Below are 13,328 nucleotides of genomic sequence, written 5' to 3'. Positions count from 1 at the left end.
GAAGTAATCTGTGGGATGACAAGTGACTTTTAATCAATCACTCTTTGAGGGCTTCTCTTTCTAACAGTGTAAGATATTCTACATACTTTTGCTCTTAAATAGAAATAGCCATGCTCACTCTGGGGAACAACTTGTTCTGTATCAGTTATATTTCTCGTATTCTGCTTCTCTTGCTAATGAGTTTCTCATGAGAATCCTGAGTTAATCAAATTTGTGTACCTATGTCATTTGTTCCTTGTGTGTCATTGTCTCTGGATGATTTTGTGTTATTCATCACTGGTTTCACACTTTGCTTATAATTTATATTTTTGTTACTTTTGTATTTTTTTTTTATTTTTCAGTTTGTTGAACATATTTTTATCACAATAGGGTCTTGAAGATTATGTGTATTAACTTTGAAAATGTTGTATTTAAGTATATAAAGTACCTGGAAAACTTTGTATAGATTTTATGGTCAATTTCTATTTAAAAAACAAAACAAAACAATGTTTTCTACACTATTGACAATTTTTTTGTTTCATATTTAATTACATTGTTTTGATTCCCCAGTAGTGAAAGATGTATTTCAAAATTTTGTTCTTACTTGTAGTATTTTCCAGCCAATAAAATAAAACACAATCCCTTCCTTATTTTCATCAATACATGTGCTACATACATAGATTAGTGAATGTAGAACACTCCCTCTCCTGTTTATTTTTCACTCTTCTCAGACTGCACTTCATTTTCTTTCATTATTTTTCATTTAATATGAGAGAGTTTATTTCTATCTTGGACTCTTTATAGTGAGATAAAGATTATATTTCAGTGCCATCATGATAGGTACATATTCTTAAACCTTCTATCACACAAACACAAATAGTACATCAAGTTAACCCCATTGTTTGTATGATTTATTCCAAAATTTTACATAAAATAATTTTGTTAATATACTTAGGTAATTGCTTAAACTTTCTCCCTATCAGTATGTAAATTACAACAATGAAATTTTTTATGTTCCTAATGCACAGTGTAATTCCTCATTACCTTTGTCTATTCTACTGATCTTTTTTTCTATTTTTGATAAAGTTCCTTCTTTCATTTTTTATTTCTTTCTCTCTTTTTTTTACCCCCCACCCCCTTGTTTTGGATTAAATTCTACATATCAGAGAAAATATTCAACCTATGACTTTTGGGGACTGGCTTACTTCACTTAGCATGATGGTCTTCAGTTCCATCCATTTACCATTAGATGCCATAATGTCATTATTTTATGAATGACATTAAACTGAATAAACTCCATTGTGTTTATATACCACATTTTCTTTATCCATTCATCTGTTGAAGGACACCTAGTTGGCTCCATTACTCCACTACTGTGCATTGTGCTGCTTTAAATATTGATGTGGCTGCATCACTCTAGTACGCTGAGTTTAAATTTTTCAAATATATGTTGAATAATGGAATAGCTGGGTCATATGGTGGTTTCATTCCTAGTTTCTGGAGGAATCACCACACTTGTTTCCAAAGTGGTGGCACTAACTACTAAGTGCCAACAAAAACATATGAGTGTGTCTTTTTTTCCACATTCTCACCAACATTTATTATTATTTGTATTCTTGATGATTGCCTTTTTGAAGAGTGAGATGAAATCTCAATGTAGTTTTGATTTTCATTCCCTGATTGTTAATGATTTTAAACATTTTTCATATATTTGTTGAATTGTGGATGATTCTTTTGAGAAATGTCTGTTCAATTAGTTGGCCCCTTCTTTGATTAGGTGATTTTTTTTTTGTTTGTATGTTTATTTATTTGTTTTGGTTTTTAATTTTGGGGATTCTTTCCATGTTATGTATACTAATGCCTTGAGGAACAGGTAAAAAAAAAAATTCTTCCATTCTGTAGGCTCTCTCTTCATGCTCTCAATTGTTTCCTTTGCCATACAGAAGTTTTAAATGTGATGCCATCTCACTTATTGATATTTGATTGCTTGTGCTTTAGGAATCTTGTTAGGAAAGTTTGTTCCTATGCCAACATGTTGGAGAGGTGGGCCTACATTTTCTTCTAGCACATTCAGGGTCACCACTCTAATATCTCCATCTTTGTTCCACCTTGAGTTGAATTTTGTACTGGTTGAGAGATAGGCATTAAACTTTTCTGCTACATATTGAATTCCAGATTTTCATTTTTTCCAGTATGATTTATTAAAAAGGCCACCTTTTCTTCCAATGTTTTTTGGCACCTTTTGAACAAAAATGTATAAGATAATTGTATTTACATGGATTTGTCTCTATCTTCTATTCTATTCCATTGTCCTTTTTCACTGTTTTGGTGCCAATACCGTGGTGTTCTTGATGCTATAGCTATGCAGTATAACTTGAAGTCTGGTATTGAGATCCCTCCTGTTTCACTTTTCTTGCTAAGATCTCCTTGGGTGTGTCTCCTTATGTGTCTCTTATTTTGTCAAATGAATTTCAGGATATTTTTATGAGATGTTTTTGAAACACAACAAAGTGATGTTGTTTTAAACTACACCTCTGAATTTGATTTGCTGTGTAGCAATAAAAAATTTGAAAAGAGCACTTCAAAATTATTAAAAAGCCAAATATTGTACCTTTCTTCCATTATTCCACTGCATGTGCACTATGTTGTAGTCACAATTGCCATCTGTCAGTGTTCTGGATATTCTCTCCTCTCAAACTATTGCCTTGTTAAATTTTTGACTTTTAGAATATTTTGACAGTGATATGATGCCTATGTGGACAACAACAGAAGTAGCTGAAACATACATTCCATATGACTATGTAGAAAAGAATATGAACACATAATATAACATAATGGAGAAACTTAAAAACAAAACAAATAAAAAAATCCTGGTCTCTTCTGTGGTTATTTCGTGCAGCCCAGTTCCTCTGGAGTGACACTGAATGTTTTTGTCATGAGGAAGGTGACAAGGTATCATGGCCAACTTTATTAAAGCAACTGTAAAGACCAAATCTCACTCAGAAACATTTCTGCAAGGCCAGCTTGAGTACTGGTGGGCTGTCATAGAAGCTGTTATTATCTTGGTTGAATTCACAACAGCAGAGAAAATATCTGGCAGGTCTGCCCCATAGGAGCCTGGATTTCACTGATCCAGGAGCTAGCCTTCATCTGAATGAGATCTTGTGGTTCATAATTAGGGATATTTTCCCAGTAGTAAACCCACAATCAGTATTTTAGGTGCATTTTTGGTGCTGCCTCGAATCTCTTTCTTTTTCCCTTTGGTATATTTTAGTTATACATAATAGTTGGGTTAATTATAACCTAATCATACATGCATGAAATTTAATTTACTTTATTTCAGCCCCCAGTGCCAGCCCTTTTCCCTTTTTCTTCCTTCTATTTCCCTTCTTCTATTCTACTGGCCTCCCTTCCACACAGTTTTATATTTTTGACTAGTATTTAAAGATGAGATTCAAGTTGATATATTTATACATGCACAAATCATAATTTCACAAAATTAATTATTCATTTCCTTCCTTTCCCACCTTCTTCCCCCTGAATATCCTAGTCCAATGATCTTCCTTCTATCTTTATGATATCCAACCCCTAACATCACCATTTTTCTTTACTTTGCTCTAGCTTCCAATATTGCATTTCTGTTGATGGGCACTATCAAAAGGTGAATGAATAAAGAAAAAATATCATATACACACAAGGGAGTATTACTTAGCCATAAAGAATAACATCATGATATTTTCTTATGAATGGATGGAATTGGAAAACATTATGTTAAGAAAAAACAAAACTCTCAAAGTCAAGGGTCTCTAATATTTTCTCTAATATGTTGATCCTAGGAGGAAAAAAAGGATCTAATGAATACAGACTGGAAAACAGTGGAGAGGAATGGGATTGAGGGCAAGGGAAGAAACTGGTAAACAAGATGTTCTGGAGAATGAAATCAAACAAATTATGCTGCTGTGTGTGTGTGTGTGTGTGTGTGTATTGTCACAATAAATTCCACTTCTATATATAATTATAATGGATCAATTAAAAAATAGAAAGGAGATGAGTAGATCAAAAACAATGAGAATGTGGAAAGATTTGCACTGATGATGTTTACTATAAGTCTGCTCAATAAAATTTCATCAAGTGCCTCACTGTCTGCATTGTTTTCATTTGACAATCATGTTAATTAATGTGTCAGAGAAGTAAAAGCTGCAAGCCAAAACAGAAAAGCGTGACTTATTTTAAAGCACAAAGATTAGACAATTTTCAGTTTCCTAGTAATTCTTGAGAAAGAAATTCCAAAACCTTGGCTTAAAGTTTTGTTTTTACTCTCTTAAAAATCTTCAATGATATTTTTTGTTTAACATATTTCTAAATATAATAAGAATATAATAAGATCATGTAATGAAAGACAAGCAATTGGACTAGGGAGCAACACCTAAAAACCCAGCTATTTGGGAGACTAAGTCAAGACCAGCCTTGGCAGCTTGATGGGACACACTCTGAAATTCATAAAAATTCATAAAAATCATAAAACAGGAGGGCTACAGATGTAATTCATGTAGCTCAGTCCTAGACAAACCCTGAGTTCTATTACTAGTACTGTCAAACAACAATAGAGAGGGAGGGAAGGGGAGAGAGAGAGAGAGAGAGAGAGAGAGAGAGAGAGAGAGAGAGAGAGAGGTGTGCAGACAGAGGGAGAAAGAAAGAAAAAAGAAGGAAGGAAGAAAAATGGAGAGAAACACACTTTCAGGAGTAGATTTCTTTAGGACAAAATCTTATATATGAAACAGCATTATGATTTTAAAAGAAAAGAAATATATGTAATTTTGAACAGTTTAAAAAAAGAGTTTGATCGTGTTTTCCTAAATACATTTAGGACATTTTCAAGGGGACAATTTCAAGAGAGGATGCCACTGGGTAAAGAAAAGGAACATGAATTCAAGGAAGAATGCAGGCCATCTCCAGAAGGAGAGACAACCAATCATGTATTTTAAATGCACAATTGTGGTCTACAAGCTGCAATTGTATGACTATTTCACAGAATGCATATAAAAAACAAAGTATAATATTTCTTAAAAGGGAATAATTGCAGTATTATGGATTTAATAATAATGTAACTTTAATCCAAAAACAAAATAAGCAGATTTTTATGGCTTCAAATTATTTTCTCTATAGCAAGTACTTAATTTTTTTTATGTTTCTTTCTTTTGAATTAATTAAGCATTCTGTAAGAGAAACAAACAAGAAGATATGTAGTAAATGAGACTCTCCATGTTTGAAATTGTAATTATTATAACTTCATCTTTCTTAAAATGAAAATATGCCCTATAAAATTATATATTTGAAATAATCACAGATTTAGCATCCCTAAACATAGACTATATCATTTTCTGTACTGAGTCACAGAAGCTAACGTAAATAAATACAGAATAGTATTTTGATCACTGAAAGGATTTAATGCAAATGGAAATTTTGGTTAATTACATGATGGATTCTTAACACTAAAAATGTTATGCTTATGTAGGTTTGTAAGATTCATACTTACTCTCCTGTGTTTGAATATATTTCCATTTCTTTCCCCCAACCAGAAAAGTTTAAGTACATGGGTACATAACACTACATATCTCTCTTCAAAATTCCAAATTCATATGAATATTTCACCTTTTCAATTGTTTTTACAACTTTCACATGTATCATCTTTCTATATAAACTGATATACTTCTAAGCATAAAATATCCTCATTTGTTCTTCCAGAGTCTCTGGCCAAAGGTATCTTTCCCAACAGTCACTCCATGGAATTCAGGTCTCCTGGGCACTCCTCTCTTGAACCCCACCAGGTCTTAGTGGAGAGCGCAACCACTAGCTCTCTCACTGTAGAGTATTCAAACTCCAAGTTGTGCACTGGAGGGCCTAGGCCTTTCTGGATATTCCTCCCGTGTATCATCACTAAATATGCATTCTTTGTTTAGTGTGATGCATTTATTATTTGCTAACATTATCCTAGGTTAATAATTGATATTTTTAATCAATAACATAAGTGCTACTTTAAATTATATCATTAAATATAAACACTTTAAAATTGAATCTATGAAGAACAATAACAACTCTGCAGAGACTGCTGATTTCCAACATACTCCCTTCATTTTTACAAAATAGTTTATCAATATGAATGAGATTTCTTTACACTTGCCTATGTTACATTCTCTATTAAAACGAATGACTCTTGGATCCTGGTTCTCTTTCTCTCTTTCCCTCTTTCTCTCTCTCATTTTATCTGGTTCTACCTCAAACTTCTTATGCTTGCCCCAGTTTCTATGATTTTGAATGAATATAAAACATATTTTTACAGTTACATTTAACATTTTTCAAAAATTTTGCCTTTGATTTTGAATTACTATTGTGATAAATCCTATTATTTTGCTTAAATGACCTTGGGCTCAATATCAGTACTGAGTGGTATTAAATCTATGAGTAGATTTCAAAATTTGAAGACTATAAATAAGCATTGGTCAGGGATATTCTTGTTGAATCCTTCCTAATAATCATGAGTGCTTGTATGAGTGTATTTATGTACTTATAGAATTTATATTTTCTTAGAATACTATGCATTTTTCCATTGTCACTGTAGTAAAGAGATTTATAGAATGACCCAAGGTTTTCCGCTTCCTGGTATACCCATACTTTCTTCCATTTATTTAGTCAAACTCCAATCTAGGAGTTGCTATGGAAGTATTTTATAAATTTAATTAAGTTACCTTAATCAATCCCCTCTGAATTCTTAATCTTTTCCTCCAATCATATCAGCCCTCCAAATTTCTCTCTAGTAGTCAGATAGGAAATTAGAGGTTTAACTTATCTTCATTTAATGGGTACCTCACATGGATTTTGTGATTCCTGACTTTAAGATTCTAAACAATGAAACCAGTAATGTTGTATAGGGCCACATATTTTTAAGGAATTGTATTGCAATAATAATAAATGGATAAAATGAATATATTTTCTTTGTTATATTATTTTATACTTTTAAGCAAATATGTATTTTTACTAAGAAAATGATTATTATATCCTTATTGTAGTAAATGCAACTTTGCATAAAAACATAAATGATAAATCAGAAATGTCTTGACATTTATCAATTCAAGAAAGTCAATATCTCCTTCCAATCTATATCCACCCTGAGACTGATAATATGCACACTCTCCCACTATGTTATACCCCTGTAAAATGTTTCATGATATTATAGATTATTGCCCTTCTTTGTTTTTCAAAAATAATTTCATATTTTATGCAAACATTTGCATTTTTCTTTACGTGTCAGAAAGTGTTTGGAATTTCTTTAGTGTAACTGTCTTAAGATATTGACTTGTGCCCTCCCTCTTTTTGTTATGACAATTTCAGCATGTTAGATTTTTCCTTATTAGTCCCACACTGTGCATGAGATAGATGTTTTCCAGTGACTTAATAAATTTAAACTGAGAGCACAGTTTGCTTCTCATTTTGCTTTTGCACTATAAAATATAATAGACATTCTTGAACAAATATAGTTGAAACAACTATTCCCATACAAACATTTGAATTTGTATAAGTTGTGGTGTTCTTGCTAGTACTGGTAAAGTAATAGTATTTTTATTTTTCTCTGAAAGGAATGACAACAGAAACTTCCAAACTACTGCTCCAAAAGGATATAATACCAGATTTTGGAAAGAGTATGCAGACTGGGGACTAGAAAAGAACTTACCCCAGGTGAATCAATCTCCAATAAAATCATTTTTTTAAGAGGGCTAGTTCTTGGATATTATTTCTTGAGGTACAGTAACACATGACCATAAATTGCATGGGTTAGTGCAATAGAAATTCTGAAGGCTATATTCCCAAACCATCACCTCTGACTGAGGTTGGAGAGAATAATTTCAGGCCTCTTTTAGCTTTTAGTGGCTGTTGGTGTTCCATGGCTTGTGCTTCCACATCTCCAATCTCAGCTTCCATTTAGGATGACTTTTTTTTTTTGTCTTTGTGTCTTCAAATCTGTTGTCTAAACTTCCCTGCTTATCTCTATTATAAGGACACTCATCAATGGATAATAACACTCATCAACCACAATTCAAGAAAACTTCTTATCAAAGTCCTTATTTTAATTGCATTTGCGAACATTCTTTTTACTCAATCACATCTGTAAGGGTATCTATTGCATGGAAACCATTAAACCCACTGTACATTGCTATGGATAGAATAAGGTGAAACACTACATATTTGACAAAACTGTATCAAGACCTGAGATTATAAGGGGAGTAAAAAAGTGTTATCAAGTAATAGTGAGATCCTGGATTACATTGAAATCCATGAGATTTTGTAGTCTTAAGGGACATGGATTAGAGACAAGAGAGAGAAGCCCAGGAAAATCCAAAGAAATCCTCAAGGTTTCCGTACTTCTACCATCTTAACTTAGTTTTTCAATGGCTAATTTCAACCCGTGTCTGAGAAGGGCAGACAATGCACCTGAAAGATTGGGAAGAATGAACTGATTACAGAGCACAACCTAAATATTTGTTTCCACAATAGTGAATCTTTCATTTTGAAGATTGATCTTCAGCTGTAGATCAGTTCAAGTGATTAGTTTCCATGCTGACTGTAGAGAATCAATTAGCTTAACTGCAAGGAATTTGAGTCTCTTGAAATAATGTGTGGTTATTATCTATTTAATTACCATTATTTAGGAACTTAAGAAAAAACTTGATTTTCCTGTCATATCTTCCAGCTTCAGGCGGCCCTTCTCTCCCATGGTGGTTAGCTGTCTTACTCCATATTTTGTATATACCATCACATCGTCTTCTTCTCTGTTACTGTGTGTCTGTTTTCTAAACTCTTTCTGCCTTTTATGTCATATGAGGATTTGGTGCCCAACATAAACCACAAAGATCTCATTTCAAAATCCTTGCTGAATAAAAATATTCTTTTTGTTTTTCAAATAAGGTCCCAGTTTCAGGTTCAAGATTGAGAGATATCAATGTGCTATACTTGGGCATGAATACTTGTGGTGAAAATTCTAGAAACTTCTATACTATATAGATATTACCAAGGCAAAACCAGAGTTATATGGGACAGACTGAAGTTATAAGAGCCCAGTAAGCTCTGGACAATACAGGATCAAAGACACCAAGGATTTGCAGTTTAAAAAGAACATGGAAAAAGACATAGATAAATATGGGGAAAATCAAAAAAGTAAGATATTTTTAAAAATGAAGACTTCTCTGTTTCTATCATCTTATCTATGTCTGCTGTTTTTCTTTGGATAAATACAACCATAGGGTTAGAAACAGTGCAAGATTCACGAGGAGTAATGAGAATATAAAAGTAAATTACTTCCAGAACATGACTCTAACCCCTAGTCAAATAAAAACACCCATTTGTTTCCAGTATGCTGCTCATGAAAACTCTCAGCTCAAGAGTTACCCAGGAGGAAAAACTGGTCTTCCAAATGAATCCTTGCAATTGAGTTAATGTATACTCTGATCACATAGAGGACTTTAGGTAAATATATGCAAAAGTTCATGAAACAATGTGTGTTTTGTCACAATATTAATTATTATTATTTATGTCCATACATTATTTATGGTTGTCTCCAGGAGACAAGATCCCTTGTGAGGTTTGCTTCCTTTCCCTCTCTCCCTCCCTACCTCCCTTCCTTCATTCCTTCTTTCTCTCAAATCTCTATGGCTTGCATGCATTATTTCTGTCTGGAACCATATTAATTTCTTTCAAGTAAATGCCTTATGAATGAAAAGAATGATGAATAATCTCAAATAATTAAGCAAGATAAAGCAATACAACTGTATTTATTTAAGGCCATATCCATAAACCTGAGTGATTTTTGTTGCGAAAAAAAAAATGTTAGAAAGAACCTTTCTGAGTTTTCAAGTCTGCCTATGTTAATAACTTAGTTAGTAGTTTCCTCAGTGCCATGGTGATATCCTTGTTCCTCAGAGTGTATATGATGGGATTTAAAGTTGGGATCAAAATGGTGTAGAAAAGAGACAACAGTTTTCCCGTTTCCTCAGATTGATTTGACCTGGGTTGAAGGTAAGTGATAGAAGCTGTTCCATAGAACAAGACCACAACTGTCAGGTGAGAAGAGCAGGTGGAGAAGGCTTTAGCCCTTCCACTGGCTGATGACAACTTCAGAATGTTGGAGATGATTTTGCCATAGGAGGCAGAAATCAGCAGAAATGGAACCATGGAAAACACGATGGACAAAACGTAGATTGCTATGTTATTCATAGATGTGTCACCATAAGTAAGCTGGAGCAGTGGGGGGATGTCACAGAAGAAGTGGTTAATTCTGTTAGACCCACAAAAGGTCAGAGAGAAAATCAGATACGTTAGTCCAGTGGCAGCTTGAACTGCAGCGACCCAGGAGGTGGCCAACAGCTGCATGCAGACCTTGTGGCTCATGACTACAGGGTAGTGCAGAGGGTTACAAATGGCCACATAGCGGTCATAGGCCATCACTGTCAGGAGGAGGCTCTCTGTGCCTCCAAACAAGAGGACAAAACACATTTGCATAGCACAGGCATACAAGGAAATATTTCCATTCTGGGTACATAGGTCCATGAGCATTCTTGGGATAGTGACAGTTACATAACAAATTTCCACAAAGGAAAAATTGCTAAGGAAGAAATACATAGGAGTTTGAAGAGAAGAGTCAGTTTGTGTTATCAGTATAATAATGCTATTGCACATCACAATAGTCAAATATAGGAATAAGAATATTCCAAAAAGCATCCACTGAAGATGGGGAATATCAGAAAACCCCAAGAGAATGAATTCCATAATCATAGTTGTGTTTGATTTTTGTATTATAATTTGTTCTCCATCTGTAGACATAGTAATTTCAGTGTGATTAATTCTTTCACATTTTGAACTACATTAATATTCTGTTATCTTACTTAGATTCTTAAAGAGACATAGTATTAATCTCTTAAAATATTTCCACCACTACCTTGCTTTTTACCTGAGATGAGATTTTCAACTTCAGAATGAATTGATGTGTAATTAAAAGCAATAAAAAAAATAAAATCTAATGTATTTGATTAAACTTTATTGCAATGACACCAAGGGTACTGAAAAATGTACATTATTATGTAGAAGTACATGGGGGAAAAGTATCTTATTAGTTCATTCTTAAGACAAAATTTATGTTACAGGACATTTCTATAATTTCAAACACATATATTTTTTCTCTTTATCAGTAGTAATATTCTATCTTCTTTCAACTCAAAGCTTTTCTCTTGAAGCTTTCCATTGAATTGCATTCCTGTCTTTTTATTGAGGAAAATCAATTTTCCAAATCAAACTATTTTTTGATGAGAAAATAGAGAGATTAATTAACATTCTCTACTAACATCTCCCATCACTTATGCTAATTTGAAAACATTAACCCATTTTGACATTCATTGACTTGCCCCATTAACACTTACTATGCAGTGTGTCAAATAAATAAATTAAACTTTAACTTAATAAACATGAACAATTCTTCATACTATGTCTTTCCTTATCTATGTAAGTTTCTCCTTCTTCATGGAATGCCCTTGTAATCAAATGAAGCTCTTTTCTCTTATTTATCCTTCACCATGTTGTAAAAGTACAACTTGAATGGACACAACTATGATTTAGAGAGGTCATACAAGTGGTCAGAAACTATGAATGGGAATAGAAATGAGAATAAGTAAAAATAAACTCTGCATATTAATACCTTTACTATGAAGAAGTCAGCATTGCTTGCCAATTCTCAGTGAATTTTTAGTTCATGTTCTTCAGCTTCCCCAAAACAAATATTTACATATTTCTAACTTCAAGGAGTGAACACTATACTCCATTTAATCCCATCAGTTCATGCTTTAGAAATAATATATAGATGACAAAAGTTCTCAGACTCTCTAATCAAGTTTCATAATTCTGTTACTATCTGTTTTAAATTTTGTCTGAAATACATTAGTTTATTACATCATTAATGTTTTTTTAATATTTATTATTTTATTTAATTTAGAATTAGAAAAAGTTAAAAGATATGAGGCTTATGTTAGGGATTTATTTCATTTTCAAATAAATATCTCAGATTTTCATGGTTTTCTACTTTATCAATTGAATCTTGATCATCAAATTTGAAGCTATCCTTAAATAAAGTATTTCAATAGCACAATTGCAGCTCACCTTTACAGATTTGCATGAAGTAATCTGATGATGAGTGAATTTTAATCTATCACTCTTTGAGTTCTTCTCTTTCTAACAGTTTCCTAATCCTGCAATATTTTTGTTTGTTTCAAGTGCCATCTGGTCTTAAATAGAGTTAGCCATGCTCACACTGGGGATCAACTTCTCTCATGTATCAATTTGGTTGCTAGTATTCTACTTCTTTTCCTAATGAGTTTCTCATGAGAACCCTGAGTTAATCAAATTTGTGTGCCTATGCCTTTTGGCCATTATGTATTATTGTCTCCTCTGATTTTGTGTTATTAATCACTGTTTTTAAATTTTGTTTATAATCTGTATTATTGGTACTTTTAAATTTTTATTTATTTACAGTTTGTTGAACATATTAAATTTTTCAGTATATTCTTTTCTTATTTTTAAAATATGAACTTTATAATATTGAATACTTATCTGCCTCATACATTTTCTCCTGAGACATGAATATATTTGGGAAATCTTATAACTAGTTCCATTATGGTTTTCAAGTTTGCTTATCTTATCAAACCTATTTCTGTCTCCCTCAAATATGTATTTATTCTGAATTGACACCATTTCTCCATCTATTCGTATAATTGTGTATTTTTTTCTTTTGTAGTTAGTTTATATGATGAATTACATTAGTTGATTCTCAAATGTTAATACATCAGGGATAAATCCTACTTAGTCATGGTGTGAAATTCTATGCATACATAATTGTAATGAATTTGATCATATCTACATCTAATATTATTTATATGTTGGTGAGAATGTTCTGTAGTAATATAATTTATTTCTATATAATCATCAAGTATAATAAAATTTCCCACGCAGAATCAAACTTTCTGCTAATCTCACATAGTTAAAATTTTAACTTTCTATATTATATTCTTAACTGCAAAGGCTTGCTTTTGCAGTATGCCACCCTAGTCCAAGACTGTTGTCATCTGGACAACCCCTGCCAGAGTCCACTTTGGAAGAGTGAAGAAGAGAGAATCTAATATTCTTAGAAGTTTGAAATAGCAATCAAGAACTCATTCAGGAACAATTGAGCTTACATCTGCTGCTTCTTCCTAGTTCTTCCAACTCATAATTCATCCAAGCCATCATCCTATAGGATGGTGCTGCCACTTAAT

General features: G+C 32.6%; 1 protein-coding gene across 1 annotated transcript; it reads right to left on the bottom strand.

Moving 5' to 3' along the window:
• Positions 1-9,891: 9,891 nt before the first annotated feature.
• LOC144249037 (olfactory receptor 10AG1-like) lies at positions 9,892-12,193 on the bottom strand. The gene is made up of 2 exons (XM_077797630.1): positions 12,178-12,193; positions 9,892-10,841 (listed from the first exon to the last, which is right to left on the bottom strand). The coding sequence occupies exons 1-2, from the start codon at positions 12,191-12,193 to the stop codon at positions 9,892-9,894; spliced, it is 966 nt and encodes a 321-aa protein (XP_077653756.1).
• Between the last annotated feature and the right edge of the window lie 1,135 nt (positions 12,194-13,328).

This window comes from Urocitellus parryii, chromosome 4 (assembly GCF_045843805.1).
Source record: "Urocitellus parryii isolate mUroPar1 chromosome 4, mUroPar1.hap1, whole genome shotgun sequence".
Lineage (NCBI taxonomy): Eukaryota > Metazoa > Chordata > Mammalia > Rodentia > Sciuridae > Urocitellus > Urocitellus parryii.
Note: the sequence above shows the minus strand (reverse complement) of the source record. Positions and strands in the feature narration are given on the sequence as shown.